Raw genomic sequence first — 10,927 nt, forward strand, 5'->3', positions numbered from 1 at the left:
AACTGTTATTGCCCCTAGCACTTTAGGGGCTCGAAACATTCATGTCATGATTGAGTTCCTATTAATTATTCTTTTTGATATGCCCAAGGACTTTATTCATCATGACAAATTATTTGATCTTTTGGCATTTGTTGGAGCACTTATCAAAGAGGTATCAACTCTTGTTCGCGACTTAGAAGAGAAATTAAGGAATAAAGAGAGTACCGATGAGACAAATCGTGCAACCCTAGACTTGCTGGAAAATATTGAATTCCTCAAGGAAGATCTCAAACATGTTTATCTGAAAGTCCCGGATTCATCTCAATGTTGCTTCCCCATGAGTGATGGACCGCTCTTCATGCATCTACTACACATACATTTGAATGATTTGCTAGATTCCAATGCTTATTCAATTGCTTTGATAAAGGAGGAAATTGAGTTGGTGAGACAAGACCTGGAATTCATAAGATCGTTCTTTGTGAATGTTGAGCAAGGATTGTATAAAGATCTCTGGGAACGTGTTCTAGATGTGGCTTATGAGGCAAAAGATGTCATAGATTCAATTATTGTTCGAGATAATGGTCTCTTACATCTTATTTTCTCACTTCCCATTACCATAAAGAAGATGAAGCTTATCAAAGAAGAGGTCACTGATTTACATGAGAACATTCCAAGAACAGAGGACTCATCGTTGTGAACTCTCCCAAGAAACCAGTTGAGAGCAAGTCATTGACAACTGATAAAATAATTGTAGGTTTTGAGGAGGAGACAAACCTGATACTTAGAGAGCTCACCAGAGGACCGGCAGAACTAGATGTCATTTCGATCACTGGTATGCCGGGTTCAGGTAAAACTACTTTGGCATTCAAAGTATACAATGATAAATCAATTTCTTATCATTTCGACCTTCGCGCATGGTGCGCGGTCGACCAAGAATATGACGAAAAGAATTTGTTGAATAAAATTTTTAATCAAGTTAATGGCTTGGATTCAAATTTGATTGAGAATATTGATGTTGCTGATAAACTACGGAAACAACTGTTAGGAAAGAGGTATCTTATTGTCTTAGATGATGTGTGGGATACTACTACGTGGGATGAGTTAACAAGACCTTTTCCTAATGGTATGAAAGGAAGTAGAATTATTTTGACTACTCGAGAAAAGGAAGTGTCTTTGCATGGAAAGCGCTACACTGATCCTCTTGAGCTTCGATTGCTAAGATCAGAAGAAAGTTGGGAGTTATTAGAGAAAAGGGCATTTGGAAACGAGAGTTGCCCTGATGAACTATTGGATGTTGGTAAAGAAATAGCCGAAAATTGTTTTGGGCTTCCTTTGGTGGCTGATCTGATTGCTGGAGTCATTGCTGGGAGGGAAAAGAAAAAGACAGTGTGGCTTGAAGTTCAAAATAATTTGAGTTCCTTTATTTTGAACAGTGAAGTGGAAGTGATGAAGGTTATAGAATTAAGTTATGACCATTTGCCACATCACATCAAGCCATGCTTTCTTTACTGTGCAAGTTTTCCGAAGGACACTGCAATAGCAATATATGCAATGAATGGTTTATGGCATGCTGAAGGACTTGTGGAACAGACAGAGATGAATAGTGTGAAAGAAGTGACGGATGTTTATATGGATAACTTAATTTCCAGTAGCTTGGTAATTGCTTTCAATGAGATAGGTGATTACCCGACTTTCCAACTTCATGATCTTGTGCATGAATTTTGTTTGATAAAAGCAAGAGAGGAAAAGTTGTTTGAATGGATAAGTTCAAGTACACCATCTTCTTCTTCAGATTTGATGCCACGTCAAATTTCCATTCATTATAACAGTTTTGTCCTGTTTGATTCAAACAAGAAAAGACATTCTGGTAAACACCTCTATTCTTTGTCCATAAGCGGAGACCAGCTGGATGACCGTCTTCCTGATACATTTCACCTAAGACACTTGAGGCTTCTTAGAGTGTTGAACCTGGACGATATCAATTTGAAAGATTCTTTGCTGAATGAAATATGCATGTTGAATCATTTGAGGTACTTGAAAATTGGGACAGAAGTTGAATATTTGCCTTTGTCTTTCTCAAACCTGTGGAATCTAGAAATATTGTTGGTGGAAAACGAAGGATCAACCTTGGTACTATTACCAAGAATTTGGGATCTTGTAAAGTTGCAAGTGCTGTCCGCGAGTGCTTGTTCTTTCTTTGATATGGATGCAGATGAATCAATATTGATAGCAGAGGACACAAAGTTAGAGAAGTTGAAATTATTAGGGGGACTCATTCTTTCCTATTCGAAAGATACAGAGGATATTTTCAAAAGACTTCCCAATCTTCAAGTGCTTGGATTTGAACTCAAGGAATCTTGGGATTATTCAACAGAGCAACACTGGTTCCCGAAATTGGATTTCCTAACTGAACTAGAAAACCTCAATGTGTATTTTAAAAGTTCAAACACAAACGACAGTGGGTCCTTTGCAGCCATAAATCGGCCATGGGATTTTTACCTCCCTTTGAATCTGAAAAAATTGCGTCTGGTTGAGTTTCCTCTGACATCCAATTCACTATCAACAATAGCGAGACTGCCCAACCTTGAAGAGTTGTACCTTGATCGTACAATCATCCATGGGGAAGAATGGAACATGGGGGAGGAAGACACCTTTGAGAATCTCAAATATTTGAAGTTGCATGAAATGACACTTTCCAAGTGGGAGGTTGGGGAGGAATCCTTTCCCTCCCTTGAGAAATTAAAACTGCGGGGATGTCATGAGCTTGAGGAGATTCCACCTAGTTTCGGGGATATTAGTTCATTGAAAATTATCAAACTTGTAGAGAGCCCTCAACTTGAAGATTCTGCTATGAAGATTAAGGAATATGCTGAAGATATGAGGGGAGGAGACGAGCTTCAAGTCGTTGGCCGGAAGAATATCCTCTTATTTAAGTAGCTTTTGAGCATTATGGTTGAAAAGTAGATTGTATTTAGAAAACTAATAAGTTTTTAACAAAAATTATAATTTTAAACATTAATCTTGTACACCAAAATACTATTCTTATCACTGCTTTCTTTACTATTTTGGCAGATAGATTCATTGATTTATGCTTTTGCTTTTCTTAGAATAGCAGAATTTTCTTACTTTTCTGCCACTAGGTATCTCTTTATTTTTTTCTTTGCATTCACACACACAATAATTTTCTTGCTTATAAGCCGTCTGCGGAGGATTTGACATTTACAAGTTTCTACGGAAACCTCACGTTAACATCAATAATAATTATATTCACAATCACATATTTATCATTATTAAGTCGATAACTTAATACACATATGTATAGGATTTTGACAAAAGTTGAGGGATTCACGTGAATTCATAGATTACACTGTGGATTTGCCTATGGCTGTCCAAACCTCCTTTGTGTTAAACTTGGTCTGAAGTCCCATCTTATGTGCTCAAAGCACAATCGTTCAACCTCAATCAAGGTACTGATTTAAAACGACATTGATACTATTGTCACAAACCCAACGAACTTTCATCACAAAAGCTAGCCTTGAAGTTGCATCAAATGACACTTTCCAAGTGGGAGGTTGGAGAGGAATTCTTTCCCTCCCTTGAGAAATTAAAACTGCAGGGATGTCATGAGCTTGAGGAGATTCCACCTAGTTTCGGGGATATTAGTTCATTGAAAATTATCAAACTTGTATGGAGCCCTCAACTTGAAGATTCTGCTCTCAAGATTAAGGAATATGCTGAAGATATGAGGGGAGGAGACGAGCTTCAAGTCGTTGGCCGGAAGAATATCCAGTTATTTAAGTAGCATTATGGTTGAAAAGTAGATTGTATTTAGAAAACTTATAAGTTTTTAACAAAAATTATAATTTTAAACATTAATCTTGTACACCAAAATACTATTCTTATCACTGCTTTCTTTACTATTTTGGCAGATAGATTCATTGATTTATGCTTTTGCTTTTCTTAGAATAGCAGAATTTTCTTACTTTTCTGCCACTAGGTATCTCTTTATTTTTTTCTTTGCATTCACACACACAATAATTTTCTTGCTTATAAGCCATCTGCGGAGGATTTGACGTTTACAAGTTTTTATGGAAACCTCACGTTAACATCAATGATAATTAGATTCACAATCACATATTTATAATTATTAAGTCGATAAATTAATACACATTTATAGGATTTTGACAAAAGTTGAGGGATTCACGTAAAATCATAGATTACGCTATGGATTTGCCTATGGCTGTCCAAACCTCCTTTGTGTCAAACTTGGTCTGAAGTCCTATCTTATGTGCTCAAAGCACAATCGTTCAACCACAATCAAGGTACTGATTTAAAACGGCATTGATACTATTGTCACAAACCCAACGAACTTTAATCACAAAAGCTAGCCCGTGAAGTGAAGAGGTTATAGAGAGCTTATAAGCACTCATGAATTCCTCTCCTCAGAACATTCAACCAAATTAGGCTGAAATCCCACTCTGAATGAAAATAAGTGTTTGTTTATCAAACTGACTCGTACTAGAACACTGAAATACCTTCTTCTAAACGTTCAACAAATGGGATTTCCAGCACTCAAAATGAATGAAAGGTTCACATTAAACTTCAAAGAGAATTACAACAATACATGACCACAAGTACATTGACAGCACCATTTAACAGAAGAACAAGTCACTAGAGAAAGTTAAACCGATACATAATCATACAAAATAGGATACACAGTTGAACATCTCCCCCCCTCCAACCCAAAAATACAATAGTTGTCCTTGCTGATATAGCACAACAACCAGCGTTCAAACTCATTATTTGTAATTGATTGCTGCGAAGTCGCTCAACAAAGGGTCAAATCACTTCACTGCCACCATAGCCAACACTGCAACTACACAAGTCTCAAGCAAGTAAACGCGGGTGAAAGATTTAACATAGAACTTATACCTGAAGTCTTCCTAAGAAGAAGCCAGAGAGCAATTCCCCTTGCTATATGGAGTCAATGCTGCATCTTCATCAATAATCCAAACAAAACCAGGAGTGTCGAACCTCCTTCCTGACACTGTCCTGTATATATAAAGTTTCTCAACAGGGCAGCTTTCTGGTCTCGTATCCGGATGACCCCTCTCGTCTATAACTTCAACATTAAGCCCTGGCAACTTCTGGGCTAGCAGCTTACATGCTTCAAAACTTACTGAACAATTAGACATCCAAAGGGATCGCATTGTCTCCAGCTTTTCAGCATTAGCCAACAGAGCCTCATCGCCAAAGGGGCAGTCTCTAATCTCCAACTTACGAAGGCTCTCACAACCAGAGAGAACATAGTGGAGGCCTAGATCGCTATCCCCCGCAAAAGCTAAGGAAAGCATCTCTAACTTCTTAGCATGGACCCCGATGTACTCAAACACACGATCTGTAAGAAGGCCAGAAAGAGAAAGTCGTCGCAATTCCTTGCAGTGTTGCACAATGGCCCCAAAACCAGCATCAAGTGGTTCAAGGGTTAAGTAATCAGGAGTTCGAGGCTCGATAATACACAAACGAAATCGGATCATGTTAGGACGATTCCTTGCAATAGTAACTAAGGCGTCATTTGTCATTTGGCGGCAGAAGTATAAAACTGACTGAAGCTTAGGGCAGCCCATTGAGACAGCTACAAGGCCTTGCTCTGTCAAGGATACATTAGGTCCTGGAGCAAATGGATCAGAAGGAAACACCCTAAGCTCTTGAAGTTCCTTACAAGTGTTGGCAATCTCCTCAAGACCGCTATCTTCAATGTAATCTAGCACCTGCAATCACATCCATTCCAAGTGCCTTAAGCGTAAGCTGGATAACCAATTATGCAACAGAGCCAATGGACAAGAAGAGCTTAAAAACTAATGGAAGCGTCTAACTCAGAAAGATAAACATGAATTGTCAAAGTGTAGGATTCGTGCAACACTAAGCTTCAACATTAAATTATTCTTCATATGGCAGACCAGTAAATTATTCAAAGAGTTTACTCGACATTAATTGTTTAGCTATGTTATCTCAGTATACACTGAAGTTTATTACGCTGTTTATTTATCCCTGGCAGTTATCAGAATCAGCAAGACAACTAATAAGTTAGGATTATTGTTCTTCCCTTGGAAACTTCTGTATTTACAACTAACAATCAATTTATCTATTTAATCACAAACACATTCATATATCCCTTCTCAAAAAAAAAAAAAAAAAAAACAGTTCATGTATCGAGCCATGACTATTGAAAACACGCAATAAGTATACAAAATTAAAACACAAGCTAGAACCTACCCACAACCGCTGCAAATTGAAACACTTGCCAATGAGCTTGCCAAGATCAGGTATTTGAATGGTATCATAGCTTAAATTCAAAGAGGTGAGTTTGGAGTGGACTGGATAAATAGTTGGAAGCTCCTCTATTTATATTCATCAAAGGTTAGTATGAACAAGTGTTTTTTTGTGTCTTATCTGAAAAGTCATGACATTTCCGAAAAGTCACAACTTATCGGAAAAGTTGGAAAAAAGTCACAACCTTAGTTAAGGATATTATAGTAATTTAGCATTCTAGTTAGAAGTTCATGTTTTTAAGGTAATTATTAATTTGCATGTATTTCACGCTACTTAGTATAAATATTTGTAAATGATTTAAATACAATTACAATATGTATAAATAGTTATTCATAAAATTAAGTAATCAAAAGAGAAGGAGTGTAACACCAAATTAAAACTTAACATCAAATGGATAATCTAACAATCATATCAAACAGTTTTAAGAAATTGTATCATTTTGATAAGTAGATTTCACATGAGTTATTAATTGTGAAGATGCCATATAATGTTTGAAGAGAATATATAAAAATTCACCAATATCAATTACATTATTATAGCATCACAATAAATTATACAACTTCATATGTACATTATGTTCATCCCACAAATATTCGAAAATAAGATGAAATAGAGTACTAAAAACAATAAAATAGGTAATGAATTCTAAAAATTTTAAATAACAAAAATTAAAGAGAGAAACAATTCCAGTTTAAAAGAATGGAGGAACTTCCTCAATAACTAACAAAAGCATAAATAGATTTACCTTTTTTTGTTGCATATGTGATGAACAATTACGTCCATCAACAATCATCCACCAACAATTATACATTAGAATAACTAAGTGTGTGCATTAACATAAAGTGACTGTGAATATAATTACATCCACCAATAATCAACCATCAACAATTATACACCGGAATAACAAAGTGTATGCATTAATATAAAGTGATTTTGAAAACAACTTTTTGGTGTATATAATTATAAGTCAGGAATTATAAAAGTCATTTAAAAATTGATGATACACATAATATTTATGATAATTAGATTGGTTAAAGTTGGGATATGTACAGTTTATGACTAAAATCTAAATATGTGTGTCATATTAAGATGTCTGGTAATTTAAAGGATATTTTGTTGTTTAATCTTTAAGGATATTTCAGTTTTTAAAGGATATAATTTACTGTCATTTGTTGTTACGAAACACTTCATCTACCAAACTTCATTTTAGAATTCCGTGAATTAATTCTATCGAGAAATATAATGGATTAATACCATATAATTATTATTTAATATTTTATTAATTAGTTTTTTTAATAATAACACTTCATCTACCAAACTCCATTTTAGAATTCCGTAAATTAATTCTATCTAGAAATATAATGGATTAATACCATATAATTATTATTTAATATTTTATTAATTAGTTTTTTTTAATAATATTTAAATTTAGTGAAGGGTTAAAATCGTAATCCAACTTTGAAGTTAAGATCTTCCCACTTATAATAATACTAGTTTCTGGACACGTGTATCCCAATTATATGAAATATATATTTTTGAAATTGTAAGACAATATTAAAATATGGTTGTGATGATTAGTTAAGTATGAGAGCAATTTGACTAAATATGTATGAGACTTTTTTTTATTTCCCATTTGGTGTTCCGCTAATTCTAATTCATGTGTGACATTCCACTTTGAGGGTACTTCTTATAAGGTCTTTCCATTATCAAGAATTGAATTAAGAATGAATGAATATTTATCAATCAATCAACAAATTTGATGAAAATATATATGAATTTCGGTATGCACATATTATAAAAGGACAAACTTCAAATTTATTTCAAATTAATTAATTAATAAGGGATCTTACTAACATGCTGATGACATTTCTTGCTTACTCATTAAGAGAAAGTGTCACGCCCCGAGCCTACACCCTGGACGTGGCCGGCACTCGAAGATCATTGCTGGCCCCCAAGCGAACCCTTGGCCTGGCTTACCTAACTCAGCGGAAGCTTAACTCAACAAAATAACTCAATGCAATGAAAGGTCATAAAACAACCTAGCTGATAAAATCTTGGCCAAAAGGCAACTCGAGTCTCAAAATAGAATATTTGTATTTATATACATAGATGAGAGACTCAATACTAACTAACTGACTGACTGTCTATGAAGCCTCTATAACACTGAGATGGATGTTGGGACAGACCCTGCAACATCCTAATAAAACAAAACTAAGAGAACAAAATAATCGAGTCCTCCGGAATGCAAAGAGGCTCACCACTGACTCTGGAGTGCTCAACTGGATCAACGGCGTGCTGGATGCTGATCTTGATTACCTGCGTCTGCATCATCAGAAGATGCAGGCCAACTGGCATCAGTACACTGAATGTACGAGTATGCAAGTTGGAAAGCTAAACAACAACTTAAGCTTGAAAGGAGTACAAAGAAAACTTACCTTAGCTCTGTTCAACTCATGAATAACTGAACTCGATATAAAGAAATAAGACACATGCAATATATATAAAGCTTGTAAAATTATTTAAAACATGACGTCAAAATCATATTTATAATATCATAAAAATACCATGCTCCCTCTCAAAGTCTACTTGTGCAATGCATGAATGAAGTCCCATACCCCCATCCATACTAAGTAGAACCCCTCGAGGAACCATGCAATTTCTACTGTGGGAGTTTCTCTAACCGACAGCCACCACTATAAGCCTAAGTGGTGATACAACGTCTTGCCCACGCTGCCAGAACTGTCCTATACTTTGCCGTCATATAGAACGCTTTAACTTAGTGGATCCACTAGCTTAACTTTAGTGATCATCTAAAAAGTATGACACGTTAAATCCCATGTTGGCTACATGGTTCCTATGGAGAGTTGAGTTAATATGAACTCGTATCCCCAATTCAGTGCTCAAGACTACTCCCAAAAATACTTTTTGCTCATATGTTTTAAAAACAAACTTCTTTCTTTAGATTGAGATAATTACTCAAAACTTAACTTAAAATCTCTCTTGGAAACGATGTTCCCTTTCTTGCTCAAATGTGAAAACATTTATAAACTTCTTTGGGAATACTTAGTTCCCTAATAACTTTTGAGAAATGAACTCGACTCTATACTCTTGGCTTAACTTGAAACTCTATACTCTTTACTTAACTTGAAACTCTATACTCTTTACTTAACTTGAAACTCTATACTCTTTACTTAACTTGAAACTTGAGCCTTAAAATGAAGTTAAAACGTGCAATAAAGACTCTTGAAAACTTTAAAGACTTGCTTTGACTTACTTCTTAACTTCTAAGCTTGACTCTAACTTCACTTGACTTCGATCCTAACTTTCCTCGAATTGGATTATGAATTCAAGGGTAATGATCTCATGTTTATGGATGAATTCTTGATGTTTAGATGTACCTTAGAGTGTTGAAAACAACTATAAAACATAGGTACATTACCAAGGAACATGTATGAAAAAGTGGGGAAGGAATGGGAAAGATTGGCGTCCTTGGCGTTCTGAGAGGCGCGGAGCGCCAACCCTCAAACTTCAGAGGGGTCTGCTGGGAGCTCTGCATGGCGCGCTGCCCCAAGGGAAAAACCTCAGAGCCCCTTTTGGGGCGCGCTGGCTGGCGCGACGCCCCAGCCTTTTTCCCAGAAAAATCCAACTTTTCTCCTTAATTTCTCCAACTCTAAACCCTCTCAACAACAAAGGTTCTTTCCCCAAACACTCATAAACATAAAACCCCTTAATATACAATAGATTCAACTCGAAATCATAACCGGAAACATGCGCCAAACCAACAAGAAACTTCAACAACACAACCACAACTTCAACCAACACAACCACAAACTTCAACAAACACAATCATTTTTTTCTCGGAACTAAAACGAGTTTGACGTGTGGGGGAATGAACCAACCCAACACTATGATCTCACATACCTTAATAGGGATCACCCCTGACGAAAACCACGATGATCTCTACGAACCTTGCTTCTTCTTCTCCTTCTCCTCTTCTTCTCCTCTTCTATCTCAAAGCCCTAACTCTCACTTTTAAAAGGGAAAACTGATTTAAAATCAGTCTAAACCCATAATATAACCAAAAGAAATGGTTAGGGAAAAGACCAAAATACCCTTACAAATTCGGACCAAACTGCCCTGTGCCAACAACCCAACTTCCAAAGGGTATAACTCACTCGTACAAACTCGGAATCGAGCAAACTCGGCGGCGTTGGAAAGATAATTCCAAACATAACTGGAAATACACCTAACTCATCTTGAGCTAGGAGTTATGGCTACTTGAAGTTGACCAAAAACTCACTTTTTTTTCCATACTTAGTTAAATTTCCAGATTTTGAATTTTTGCCAAAAATGACTATTTTCAATTTCAAGCTTCTTCATAGTTATTTCCAATTGCAAGACGTCACAGAAAGATATTTCGCCTTGCAATAAAAAAAAACATTTCCAGGAAAGAGTGAACAAATACATTGAAAGTTTAAAAAGCTTACTCCAAAACATACCACAGGAAAATAAAGAGAGATCACAATTATTTCCACTTTTAGAAATAAAAACAACGACTTTTATGATTAAATAAAGAATTGTAGCATAACGTAAAAAATACAAAAAAAAAAAAAAA

General features: G+C 35.7%; 2 protein-coding genes across 2 annotated transcripts in view; one reads left to right on the forward strand and one right to left on the reverse strand.

Annotated features, from left to right (window-relative positions):
* The window catches only part of LOC125874002 (putative late blight resistance protein homolog R1B-17), a gene marked incomplete at its 5' end in the record, with an annotated part of 15,758 nt that extends 11,861 nt beyond the window's left edge, over positions 1-3,897 (forward strand). Inside the window, one exon of the mRNA XM_049554806.1 lies at positions 3,551-3,897. Within this exon, the coding sequence (XP_049410763.1) occupies positions 3,551-3,781 (231 nt within the window). The remainder of the gene's footprint in view (positions 1-3,550) is intronic.
* Positions 3,898-4,877: 980 nt separating this feature from the next.
* LOC125874053 (protein TRANSPORT INHIBITOR RESPONSE 1-like) overlaps positions 4,878-10,927 on the reverse strand; it is a 35,093-nt gene continuing 29,043 nt past the window's right edge. The window contains exon 3 of the mRNA XM_049554859.1: positions 4,878-5,750. Within this exon, the coding sequence (XP_049410816.1) occupies positions 4,923-5,750 (828 nt within the window). The 3' untranslated portion in view covers positions 4,878-4,922. The remainder of the gene's footprint in view (positions 5,751-10,927) is intronic.

Source organism: Solanum stenotomum, chromosome 8, assembly GCF_019186545.1.
Source record: "Solanum stenotomum isolate F172 chromosome 8, ASM1918654v1, whole genome shotgun sequence".
NCBI classification, from domain to species: domain Eukaryota; kingdom Viridiplantae; phylum Streptophyta; class Magnoliopsida; order Solanales; family Solanaceae; genus Solanum; species Solanum stenotomum.